Source organism: Salmo salar, chromosome 07, assembly GCF_965601325.2.
Source record: "Salmo salar chromosome 07, fSalSal1, whole genome shotgun sequence".
In the NCBI taxonomy this organism is placed as follows: domain Eukaryota; kingdom Metazoa; phylum Chordata; class Actinopteri; order Salmoniformes; family Salmonidae; genus Salmo; species Salmo salar.
In genome coordinates, this window is record NC_138297.1 from 6,819,677 (window position 1) to 6,833,446 (window position 13,770).

General features: G+C 40.7%; 1 protein-coding gene across 4 annotated transcripts in view; it reads right to left on the reverse strand.

Moving 5' to 3' along the window:
* The window catches only part of LOC106608480 (circularly permutated Ras protein 1), a 40,159-nt gene extending 32,234 nt beyond the window's left edge, over positions 1 to 7,925 (reverse strand). Inside the window, exons 1-8 of one of the 4 annotated variants that reach the window (XM_082977336.1) lie at positions 7,878 to 7,925; positions 7,465 to 7,704; positions 4,850 to 5,054; positions 2,947 to 3,102; positions 2,552 to 2,644; positions 2,210 to 2,310; positions 1,569 to 1,781; positions 876 to 926 (exon numbers count right to left, since the gene is read on the reverse strand). In XM_082977336.1, coding sequence (XP_082833462.1) covers positions 876 to 926; positions 1,569 to 1,781; positions 2,210 to 2,310; positions 2,552 to 2,644; positions 2,947 to 3,102; positions 4,850 to 5,054 — 819 coding nt within the window. In that variant the 5' untranslated portion in view covers positions 7,465 to 7,704; positions 7,878 to 7,925. Of the gene's footprint in view, positions 1 to 875; positions 927 to 1,525; positions 1,547 to 1,568; positions 1,782 to 2,209; positions 2,311 to 2,551; positions 2,645 to 2,946; positions 3,103 to 4,849; positions 5,055 to 7,464; positions 7,726 to 7,877 lie in introns of those variants that run through there. The other 3 variants (XM_014206409.3, XM_082977335.1, XM_014206412.1) reach the window with 3 other exon arrangements.
* Positions 7,926 to 13,770: the final 5,845 nt, after the last annotated feature.

The following is a 13,770-nucleotide window of genomic DNA, read 5'->3' on the forward strand; positions in this document are numbered from 1 at the left end:
CCTTTGCAGAATATCAGTCTGTCCCTGATATTTTTCCTGGAGAGAAGTGGCTTCTTTGCTGCCCTTCTTGACACCAGGCCATCCTCCAAAAGTCTTCGCCTCACTGTGCATGCAGATGCACTCACACCTGCCTGCTGCCATTCCTGAGCAAGCTCTGTACTGGTGGTGCCCCGATCCCGCAGCTGAATCAAATTTAGGAGACGGTCCTGGTGCTTGCTGGACTTTCTTGGGCACCCTGAAGCCTTCTTCACAACAATTGAACCGCTCTCCTTAAAGTTCTTGATGATCCAATAAATGGTTGATTTAGGTGCAATCCTTGCCTGTGAAGCCCTTTTTGTGCAAAGCAATGATGACGGCACGTGTTTCCTTGCAGGTAACCATGTTTGACAGAGGAAGAACAATGATTCCAAGCACCACCCTCCTTTGAAGCTTCCAGTCTGTTATTCGAACTCAATCAGCATGACAGAGTGATCTCCAGCCTTGTCCTCGTCAACACTCACACCTGTGTTAACGAGAGAATCACTGACATGATGTCAGCTGGTCCTTTTGTGGCAGGGCTGAAATGCAGTGGAAATGTTTTATTGGGATTCAGTTAATTTGCATGGCAAAGAGGGACTTTGCAATTCACCTGATCCCTCTTCATAACATTCTGGAGTATATGCAAATTGCCATCATACAAACTGAGGCAGCAGACTTTGTGAAAATGTATATTTGTGTCATTCTCAAAACTTTTGGCCACGACTGTACACGGTATATTTTACATTAGTTATTGTGGTTTATTTTAAATGTTTTGCTCCACCTTTCAGCTCCTTTAGTAGACCCTCAGTTTCCAGATACAGAACCTGAAGTAAGAACACTGGGACAAACATAAGTACCTGTAGTCGGGAGACATAGGTTGCTGACCTCATAGCATTCCCTGGGGTGACCTGGGAAGAGAATATAGATGCAGTGGGATTGAGGTACAGCCATAGTTTGTAGACAGACATACAGATTGAGGTACAGCCATAGTTTGTAGACGGACAGACAGAATGAGGTACAGCCTTAGTTTGTAGACAGACATACAGGTTGAGGTTCAGCCATAGTTTGTAGACAGACAGACAGAATGAGGTACAGCCTTAGTTTGTAGACAGACATACAGGTTGAGGTTCAGCCATAGTTTGTAGACGGACAGACAGAATGAGGTACAGCCTTAGTTTGTAGACAGATATACAGATTGAGGTACAGCCATAGTTTGTAGACAGACAGACAGAATGAGGTACAGCCTTAGTTTGTAGACAGACATACAGATTGAGGTACAGCCATAGTTTGTAGACGGAAAGACAGAATGAGGTACAGCCTTAGTTTGTAGACAGACATAAAGAATGAGGTACAGCCTTAGTTTGTAGACATACATACAGATTGAGGTACAGCCATAGTTTGTAGACGGAAAGACAGAATGAGGTACAGCCTTAGTTTGTAGACAGACATACAGAATGAGGTACAGCCTTAGTTTGTAGACAGACGGACGGACGGACGGACAACACACCTCAGAGGTAACACTCATGCTCCCAGACAGACAGACTACACACCTCAGAGGTAACACTCATGCTCCCAGATATATCAACACAGAAGACCACCATCACATCCTCCAGGTTCTCGTAGTCCTGGTCAGTCTGAAGGGGGAGGTAGATCACATCTCTCCCTCTAGGAGCCCCTCTAACCCTGGAGCCCAACTTGGAACCAGTCCCGGGACCTGAAGTAGACAGGGTGTTCTGGAGACCACAGAACTCACACAGCCACACCTAGAGAGAGAGAGAGAGCGAGAGAGAGGGAGAGAGAGAGAGAAAGAGAGAGAGAGAGAAAGAGAGAGAGAGAAAGAGAGAGAGAGAGAAAGAGAGAGAGAGAGAAAGAGAGAGAGAGAGAAAGAGAGAGAGAGAGAGAGAGAGAGAAGAAGAGAAAGAGAGAAGAGAAGAGAAAGAGAAAGAGAGAAAGAGAGAAAGAGAGAAAGAGAGAAAGAGAAAGAGAGAAAGAGAGAGAGAGAGAGAGAGAGGGAGAGAGAGAGGGAGAAAGAGAGAGAGAGAGAGAGAGAGGGAGAAAGAGAGAGAGAGAGAGAGAGAGAGAGAGAGAGAGAGAGAGAGGGAGAGGGAGAGGGAGAAAGAGATGTGTCGAGGTGTGAGACAATGCTGCAGTTTGAGTCTAAACCTTTTCAACAGAGAGAGAGTAAACTCACGGCAGTTTCCTGTGTATTCTGTACAGAACTCAGGGAAGACAGGGCAGCACTACATCTCCCACAGCGCATCACGGGACACTGAGTAGTCTGGATGCCAGATGCTGTGGAGGAGACGGAGAGAGAATTATGGTGTGTGCAGTGGAGGCTGCCTAGGGGAGGATGGCTCATAATAATGGCTGGAATGGTGTCAATGGAGTGGTATCACCGTGGAAACCAAGTGTTTGATGTGTTTTATTCCATTCCATTGACTCCATTCCAGGCATTATTATGAGCCGTCCACCCCTCAGTAGCCTCCACTGGGTGTGTGTGTGTGTGTGTATATGTGACCATGCATACACTCACCTCTACTGATATCTACGAGTCGTCCAACGCTGAGAGAGAGAACATTAACATTAGCCTTCAATCTGATGCTCTGCTCTCCTTGGCCTTCAGCACCTGAGAATACGCACGCACACACACACACACACACACACACACACACACACACACACACACACACACACACACACACACACACACACACACACACACACACACACACACACACACACACACACACACACACACACACACACACACAGGATGAGACCCAGATATGTAACAACCAGCATAGTAATAACCACTGAACCATGCATACACCGCTATAGCCTACAATACATCTTACCCCAACCAACAACTAGGGCTGTATTCAGAAACACATGCTTGTGGAATCAATTCAGAACAAACCAAATACTCACCTCGGGCTGGTAGGGGGGGAGGCAGAGAGGAAAGAGGGGGAGGTGGGGGAGGCAGAGAGGAAAGAGGGGGAGGTGGGGGAGGCAGAGAGGTGCGTCGGGGGTACTTCTGAGACTCAAACCGTCGAGGGGGCAAAGGTGGAGGCACTAGTCCTGGCTCTGAAGCAAGGAAACAAACATCACCATCATCAATATTATTGATGTTGTTCTGTCCTTGAGCTGTTCTTGTCTATTAATGTTCTGTATTAAGTCATGTTTCATGTTTTGTGTGTGGACCGCAGGAAGAGTAGCTGAGGCTCTCGCAACAGCTAACAGGGATCCTAATAAAATACCCTAAAATACCAAATATTATCACCATCAACATCAATATTATTATCAGTATCATGAATATTATCATCATCAATAGTATCGTCATCAATATCATCAATAGTATCATCAGAAATATCATCATCATCAATATCATCAATATTGTCAACATCAATATCATCAATAGTATCATCATCAATATCATCAATAGTATCATTATCAATAGTATCATCATCAATATCGTCAATAGTATGATCATCAATATCAACAATGGTATTATCATCAATAGTATCATCGTCAATAGTATCATCATCAATATCATCAATATCATCGATAGTATTATCATCAATAGTATCATCATCAATATTATCATCATCAATATCATCAATAGTATCATCATCAATAGTATGATCATCAATATCATCAATATTATCATCATAAATATTATCATAATCAATATCATCAATAGTATCATCATCAATATCATCAATAGTATTATCATCAATAGCATCAATAGTATCATCATCAATAGTATCATCATCAATAGTATCATAATCAATAGTATCCTCATCAATAGTATCATCATCCATATCATCAATAGTATCATCATAAATATCATCATCATCAATAGCATCATCATCAATAGTATCAATAGTATCATCAATAGTATCATCATCAATATCATCAACAGTATCATCAATAGTATCATCAACAATAGTATCCTCATCAATAGTATAATCATCAATAGTATCATCATCAATATCATCAATAGTATCATCATCGATAGTATCTTCATCAATATCATCAATAGTATCATCATAAATATCATCATCATCAATAGTATCATCATCAATAGTATCATCATCAATAGTATCATCAACAATGGTATCCTCATCAATAGTTTCATCATCAATAGTATCATCATCAATAGTATCATCATCAATATCATCAATAGTATCATCATAAATATCATCAATAGTATCATCATCAATAGTATCATCATCATCAATAGTTTCATCATCAATATCATAAATAGTTTCATCATAAATAGTTTCATCATCAATAGTATCATCATCAATATCATCAATAGTATCATCATCAATATCATCAACAGTATCATCATCAATATCATCAATAGTATCATCATCAATATCATCAATAGTATCATCATAAATATCATCATCATAAATAGTTTAATCATCAATAGTATCATCATTATCAAAATCATCAATAGTATCATCATCAATGGTATTATCATCAATAGTATCATCATCAATAGTATCATCATCAATATCATCAATAGTATCATCAATAGTATCATCAATAGTATCACCATCCTCATCTTCATCATCATCATCATTCTTAGCTACATGGAGCTCAATTGTGTGTGTGAATGATGAGGTGTGTCTTTGAACACGGTGACACTGCAGTCAGAGCTGATAAGAAATCATCTAGGCCAGTGTATGTGAAGTTTCCTACGGCTGACACCTTCACACCTCTTCACCCCACACAGATATTTCCTCTGAGTGTGAAACTGAGTGGCTCTCTCAGCAGCAGCAGTTTGTATGTGTGTTGAGCCGATACCATGTCTGTACATTACCTTGCTGAGGGATGACTGAGATACGGTTGTCGTACATGTGCTCTGTGACAGACAGTCTGATGGCTACACCTGGATCTGTAGTCCCCCCCTCACTTGGAGGACTACAGGGGTACACACTCAAACCTGACCCCATCACATCTGACCCCCCCATTAAACTCCCTTCCGGGTTCCAGTTACACACTACGTGACTGCAGGCAAATTCCATCTGGGGGAGAACGGGGAGAGAGGGGAGGGTGGGGGTGGGTGGGGTGGAGAGAGGCCGTCAATGTAAATAAGAATTTGTTCTTAATTGACATGCCTGGTTAAATAAAGGTTAAATACAATTTTTTTTTTAAAGAGAGAGAGAGATGAGTTATGAGTGACCCCTTAAGAAATTACGTTCTTCTGTGGGAATTTCAGTACATCAGCATAATGTTTCCTACAGGTTTCCTCATGGTTCTATCATGTTCTCCTGTTTTGCAACATTGAAGGTCCCCAAGAACAGTGGCCTCCATTATTCTTAAATGGAAGAAGTTTAGAACCACCAAGGCTCTCCTAGAGCTGGCTACATGGACAAACCGAGCAATCAGTGGCTAAGGGCCTTGGTCAGGGAGGTGACCAAGAACCCGATAGTCACTCTGACAGAGCTCCAGAGTTCCTCTGTGGCGATGGGAGAACCTTCCAGAAGGACAACCATCTCTGCAGCACTCCACCAATCAGGCCTTTATGGTAGAGTGGCCAGACAGAAGCCACTCCTCAGTAAAAGGCACGACAGCCCACTTGTAGTTTGCCAAAAGGCACCTAAAGGACTCTCAGACTATGAGAAACAAAATTCACTGATCTGATGAAACCAAGATTGAACTCTTTCACCTGAATGCCAAGCGTCACGTCTGGAGGAAACCTGGCACCATCCCGACAGGGAATCATTGTGGTGGCAGCATCATGCAGTGGTGATATTTTTCAGCAGCAGGGACTGGGAGACTAGTCAGGTTCGAGGGAAAGATGAACGGAGCAATGTACAGAGAGATCCTTGATCAAAACCTGATCCAGAGAGCTCAGGACGTCAGACTGGGGCGAAGGTTCACCTTCCAACAGGACAACGACCCTAAGCACACAGCCAAGACAACGCAGGAGTGGCTTCGGGATAAGTCTCTGAATGTCCTTGAGTGGTCCAGCCAGAGCCTGGACTTGAACCCGATTCGAACATCTCTTGAGAGACCTGAAAATAGCTGTGCAGCAACGCTCCCCATCCAACCTGACAGAGCTTGAGAGGATCTGCAGAGAATCATGGGAGAAACTCCCCAAATACAGGTGTACCAAGCTTGTAGCGTCACACCAGAGAATACTCAAGGTTGTAATTGCTGCCAAAGGTGGTTCAACAAAGTACTGAGTAAAGGGTCTAAATACTTATGTAAATGTGATATTTCTCGTTTTTGTATTTTTATACATTTTTAAAATTGTCAGAAAAACTGTTTTTGCTTTGTCATTATGGGGTTTTGTGTGTAGATTGGTTAGGGGGCAAAAACAATTTCATCCATTTTAGAATAAGGCTGTAATGTAATAAAATGTGGAAAAAGTGAAGGGGTCTGAATACTTTCCGAAGGCACTGTAGTTTGTTTGAGGTTTTTAAATCATTGAAATTTGGAGTTATTGATCTTTTTAAAATACTGTCCCACAGTACATTGTGCAATTTACTGATGGTCCTTAACTAGCCCCCATAGGGATATCAAATGTCAAACCAAATTGACCATGGGCATTGCAATAGGGTCACATGCAGCTAGACTCCTAATTGACGATTACTTGGGTGCTGCCAGCTGTGGGCAGGATTGAAATAAACCCAACCCAAGGAAAACTGTTATGGTACCCTTCATTCTATGACATACCCTTTAATCCTATCATCTTGCTAATCTCAGTTTTGGATGAGACTGATTTTATGACTAAAATGATCCTATTTACATTTTTGTAGTACATTTTCACACTAGAATCAATCTTTCTGACTTATATCGATGCCACAATAAGCCATTTTCAAAATGAGAAGTTAATTTTTTCTCTTTAAGTGTGATACTGTCACTTCCTGGTGTCAACTTGTCACCGTGGTTATAGACATGAGATTAACTATGATCTAATTTCACACTAAATGTAATCTTTACAAAAAAAAGGAAGAACATATTTTTTGCTAAGTTTTGTGATAGTTCACTGTACTGTATCTAAAACAGAGAGGAATGAATATCTTAGATTACACATATCTGAAAACTTTATTGTGGAAAGATTATCCCCTAGAGAGAGATACAACTTCCACAATTGTGAAACGTTATGTAAAAAAACCTAAAAAAAACAAGGCTATTTATATTCAACAGTTAATGTATTAGTAACTAGCCTGGTGTGTTTAAATGCAGATCTAAAGCATTCAGAACCTTGTCTTTCTCTCTGTCTGTCTTTGTTATACCGGAGTATAATGTCACACTACTTCATAGCTGACATTCTTGTTGTGTCTCGGGTATTAAAAACCTCTGTAAACACCTGCTACAGTATCAATAGGAGATCATGATGTTTCGAAAATGTGATGTGTTTAGACAACATTATGTTAGAAAATGTTGTGTTAGAGAACATTATGTAAAAAAGAAAAGCATAGGTACCTGTGTTGTAGAAGGGTTAACTTCTAGAAAGAAAGGAACCGGTCCTCCTGTCTGTCTGTTTGTCTGTCCAGCCAACTCTGTGTGTGTATTTGTGGTCTAAACCACCATGTTCTGCTTGTGTGTGTTGTGTGACGTTGCGTGTGTGTATGTAAATGTGTGTAGGAGTGTGTGTGTGACAGGAAGTGAACCGATCAGTGTTGAGGGTGGTAACAGAAACTCAAGAAACCAAATACACTGTGCCTGAGAGAAAGAGGAAGAGAGAGAAAGAAAGAGAGAAAGAGAGGAAAGAGAAGACGTGTCAGTTATTTCTCTCCACCTCAGCTTTTTACTACCATGTCCCTTTTTTTCTCTCTCACCCTACCCTCACATTTGTCATCAAACAACAAACCATTCTACCTAAGTTTCTCTCTCACCTTCGCTCTTCTCTCTCTCTCTCTCTCTCTCTCACTCTCTCTCTTTCTAATTTCTCCACCGGCCAACCCCTTCACCTAAGAGTGGACTTTGACCAGATACAGATCTTTAATGAGCCATAACCAGAACACAAACCATAACACTCAAACATCTAGCAGCACAGTATGCGTCAGAGAAGCCACAATCAGAGGCAGCTCACCACAACAACAAGAAAATGGTGGAACACTTTAGACTACAGGGTTGTGCTCTATTCAGAATTTAATTGAGAATGTCTCATAAATTCAAATGAAATTATTGAATTTGAATTTAATTTGAAGTAGTAAACATTATACAGAATTGAAATTCGAATTAAAGGAACAAAAATATTTGAATTTTGTGAAATTCAATGAAATTCAAATGCCTCTTCAATTCTCTATTAGGTGTAGTCTATACAAATATACATAAAACATCAAACATGTTGTTATATACATGCATATAACATTTTGTTGAAACAATTTATTCTCAGGACAAACTCTTAAAATGAATGATCAAGGAAAACAAAACCTGTATGCAAATATCCTAAGTTATTACTGTCACGCCCTGACCATAGAGAGCCCTTGTTTCTCTATGGTGTAGTAGGTCAGGGCGTGACTAGGGGGTGATCTAGTATGTCTATTTCTATGTTGGTGCTGATATGGTTCCTAATTAGATGCAGCTGTTTATTGTTGCCTCTGATTGGGGATTATATTTAGGTAGCTATTTCCCCACCTGTGTTTTGTGGGATATTGATTGATTGTTAGTGTGTTTGGGCACGACGTCCTCACGGTCTTTGTAAGTTTTGTTAGTTTCACTTAAATAAATATGTGGAACTATACTCATGCTGCGCCTTGGTCCGATCATTTTCAAGAACGTCACAATTACCCAGCTAGCACATAACGTTCTGAGAACCATATGTTTCTTAGAGCTTAGGAAGAGCTCCCACAACATTCTGGGAATGGTTACAATCAATTACATGTTTGTTAATGTTCTCGGAACTTTCTCCAACTGGTTTGACATTGGAAAGGTTCTCAATAGAGAATGTTAAACACCGGTCTTCTGTGGGAATTTCAGTATTGTCAGCGTAGTGTTTTCGTCATGGTTCTATTTAAACTAATGTTTTCAAATTGTTAATAGAAAAAAAACACGGGAACTTTAGTAACATTCAGAGGACATTCTAAGAATGTTATTTAAAAACATCATCTTGTTCTCAGCATCAACAAAACTCCATCTATCCTGTATTTATCTAGTCTGAACAGCTTTGTATTAGGTTCCACTCTCACTGACGCCATGCAACAATAAAAAATACATGTGTTTGCATGATCTATGCCTAGGCAAATTCATTTCCATGTGTCCTATCTGTGGAGTTCAAAACACTAAGATAGTGGTGTTTATTAAAAGTCTTATGAAAACAATTTCTGTTATTTAATTACCTTTAAATAACCTACAATTTCCGTTCTCAGAACCGTAATAAAACCTTCCAGGAAAACTTTCAGGGAACCATAGTAAAACATTTTCAGCACCTGCCTGCAACAAAAGTTAAATGTTCACAGAACAGGCACATTTTTCACTTCTGATCAAAAAACTTTCAGTTTTACTGTTCAGGAAACATATGGCTTTGTTCCCAGAACCAGTGGGAAACCACAACTTCCAAGGAACCAAATGTGCTAGCTGGGTATATTTCACTAATCACTTACATTTTGTTCAACATGGGGAAAATACTACATTTCCAGAATGCATTAGTTTAACCCTCAAGTTTACCCCGAGGGCCTTCAAAAAGAAGCCAAACAAATGAAATTGTTGGTGGATATATAATTGGCTATTCTAAGCACTTAAGTTAAAATATTATATAAACATTATTTCCAGAGAAAAGTTATATATTCTTTGGTATCTGGAGGTGTGACCTGTCAGATTCAATGAAACTCATGTTCTATGACTGAGTGGAATTTATTTTAATTGCACTGAATTAAATTCTACTTTCTGTCACTCAAACTCAAATTCTGCATCCTGTGGGATGTGACCAATTCCAATTTCAACTCATGAGTTGAATGGGAGGCAATTAAAAAATTCTGAGTTGAGGCCAACCCCTGATAGAATAACGTTCTACCACAGACACAAAAACACAAGCCACTTTGCCAACATGTAGTTTATTAGTGTTACATCTGCTTGTTTCACTACTGATGATAGAAAGTGCAGTTAGTTGGTCTTCCCTGGAAGAAAAGCATTTGGATCTTTTTGATTATTTCCATTAAGTACCAGTATCTTGTCTTTAAAGTGTAACAATCTTACAGTTCTGACGCCACAGATAGTATGTGATGCTTCTCTAACATGATTGGTCCCTTTCAGGCCATTACAAATTTACTATTTAAAAAAGATATATATTTCACCTTTATTTAACCTGGTAGGCTAGTTGAGAACAAGTTCTCATTTACAACTGCGACCTGGCCAAGATAAAGCAAAGCAGCTCGACACATACAACAACACAGAGTTACATATGGAATAAACAAACATACAGTAAATAATACAGTAGAAAACGTCTATATACAGTGTGTGCAAATGAGGTAGGATAAGGGAGGTAAGGCAATACATAGGCCATGGTGGCGAATTAATTACAATATAGCAATTAAACACTGGAATGGTAGATGTGCAGTAGATGAATGTACAAGTAGAGATACTGAGGTGCAAAGGAGCAAGATAAATAAATACAGTATGGGGATGAGGTAGTTGGATGGGCTATTTACAGATGGGCTATGTACAGGTGCAGTGATCTGTGAGCTGCTTTGACAGCTGGTGCTTAATAAAGCTAGTGAGGGAGATATGAGTCTCCAGCTTCAGTGATTTTTTCAGTTCGTTCCAGTCATTGGCAGCGGAGAACTGGAAGGAAAGGCGGCCAAAGGAAGAATTGGTTTTGGGGGTGGAGGGCAAGGTGGTTAGGATGATATCTATGAGGGTTCCCGTGTTTATGGATTTGGGGTTGTACCTGGTGGGTTCATTGATAATTTGTGTGAGATTGAGGGCATCAAGCTTAGATTGTAGGATGGCCAGGGTGTTAAGCATGTCCCAGTTTAGGTCACCTAGCAGCACAAGCTCTGAAGATAGATAGGGGGCAATCAATTCACATATGGTGTCCAGGGCACAGCTGGGGGCAGAGGGTGGTCTATAGCAAGCGGCAACGGTGAGAGACTTGTTTCTGGAAGGGTGGATTTTTAAAAGTAGAAGCTCGAATTGTTTGGGTACAGACCTGGACAGTAAGACAGAACTCTGAAGGCTATCCAATAGATTGCAATACTGCCCCCTTTGGCAATACTAGTGTTTGAAGCTAGAGAATGCTCATGCGTTCTAATTTCGAAGCCAAACCCACCACTTCTGTGCGTGGACAAAGAACTCTATTTTCATGTCATCTGACCAAAGCACATGTTCCAGTCCAATTGCCGATGCCTTTTATCAAATTACAGGCATTGATATTTGTCATATGACATGAAAAGCCACGCACACCAGTGGTGGGTTCCGAGTCAAAATGAGAATGCATGAGCAGAAAAGATCCCCATACCTACTGTAAAATATGTTGGTGGATCTTTGATGTTATGGGGCAAGTCCCTGCAGCAATGTTCCAACATCTAGTGGAAAGCCTTCCCAGAAGAGTGTAGGATGTTATAGCAGCAAAGGCTGGACAACTCAATATTAATGGCCATGGTTTTGGAATGAGCTGTTTGACGAGCAGGTGTCCATGGAAGCACAGAATCATCTAGAATGTCATTGTATGCTGTAGCATTAAGATTTCATTTCCCTGGAACTAAGGGGCCTAGCCCAAACAATGAAAAACAACCCCAGACCCTTATTCCTCCTCCACCAAAATGTACAGTTGGCACTATGCATTGGGCAGGCGTTCTCCTGGCATCTGCCAAACCCAGATTGGTCCGTCGGACTGCCAGAGGGTGAAGTGTGATTCATCACTCCAGAGAATGCGTTTTCACTGCTCCAGAATCCAACAGCGAGCTTTACACCCCTCCAGCCGACGCTTGGCATTGCGCATGATGATCTTAGGCTTGTGTTCGGCTGCTCGGCCGTGGAAACCCATTTCATGAAGCTCCCGAAGAAACAGTTCTTGTGCTGACGTTGCTTCCAGAGGCAGTTTGGAACTCAGTAGTGTGTGTGATTGTTTTGATGACAGATGATTTTTACGCACTACACGCTTCAGCACTTGGCAGTCCCATTCTGTGATCTTGTGTGGCCTACCACTTCGCGGCTGAGCTGTTGTTGCTCCTAGACGTTTCCACTTCACAATAACAGCACTTACAGTTGACCAGGGCAGCTCTAACAGGACAGAAATTTGTTGGAAAGGTGGCATCCTATGACGGTGCCACGTTGAAAGTTACTGAGATCTTCAGTAAGGTCATTCTACTGCCAATGTTTGTGTGTGGAGATTGCATGTCTGTGTTCCCGTTTTTTACACCTGTCAGCAACGGTGTGGCTGAAATAGCGGAATCCACTAATTTGAAGGGGTGTCCACATACTTTTGTATACTGTATATAGTGTACTTGTAGTCATGGTAATAAAACAGAACAAATGACACAAAACACTAAACGTACATTTTATCCTATTCATTATTATATCTTTTTTTGTCTCATCGCTTCTCAATTCAGCCATTTTACTGTTTTAAGCCATTCCCACTTGTTCCTGTGTTTCACCCAGGAAGCGCTTCATGACAGCATCTGTGGAGGGAAAGCAACAACTAGAAGATAAAGAGTGTATAGAACAGTTGGATTTGGGATCAAAGTAAAAAAAAAAGGAAACATCCTCAATGTGAAAAGCTTATCAGATTCAGTTTAATAATAAATCCTATTAATGCCCTAATTGATTGATTGGTGCCCTAATTGATTGATTGGTGCCATAATTTATTGATTTGTGCCACAATTGATTGATTGATGCCCTCATTGATTGAGTGATGGCCTAATTGATTGATGACCTAATTGCAATGATTGATTAATGCCCTAATTGCAATGATTGATTTGTAAATTCAATTAAGGGATAGTTCACTTTTTTTACACCTTACCCTGAAAGTAGTCCATGGGCCAGGATAAACTGTAATCCATGATTCAGAATTGTTTACATAGCGTTGTGGGGATTTGGCCATAAATATTGAACTTTTACTTAAATACCCCCATAAGCCCTATAGTTTTTTAATTAGCCATTTGACTTTAGCTCAACCGTCCCGTGCTTTAACCCTGTTATGGTGGGTTCATTTTTATAGGGATAATGCGAGACTTTGAGATTTCGGTTGTTTTTTTACATACCCAGAGTCAGATGAAATCGTGAATAACATTTTTGTCTCTGAATGTCGTTAGCTTAGCACAATTGCTGGAAGTCTGCCGCTATAGTAGCCAGCTGATTGTAACATTGTACATCTCAATGGCTCTGCAGATGCTATCACAGATTCCATAGTGAGACAGATAATACACTGTGATCTCTATGCGACAATGGGACAGAGAACGAGGACTTGGATAGAATCTCGTTTCTTATGATTCGTTTCTTATTAGTAAAATTAACGAATGTTCTTTGATGTTCTCCCGAGTGGCGCAGCAGTGATAGAGGCATCACTACAGACCCTGGTTCGATCCCGGGCTGTATCACAACCGGCTGTGATCGGGAGTCCGAATAGGGCGGCGCACAATTGGCCCATCGTTGTCCGTGATTTGGGGAAGGTTTGGCCGGGGTATGCCGTCATTGTAAAATAAGAATTTGTTATTAACTGACTTGCCTAGTTAAATAAAGGGTTAAAAAATGACAAAATAAAAGACAACATATGGCCGTGTATTACTTTTCCGTATGGGACTGTTGTTCCCGACGCAACCACTAGATGGAGCTGTAGGTCTACTCCAT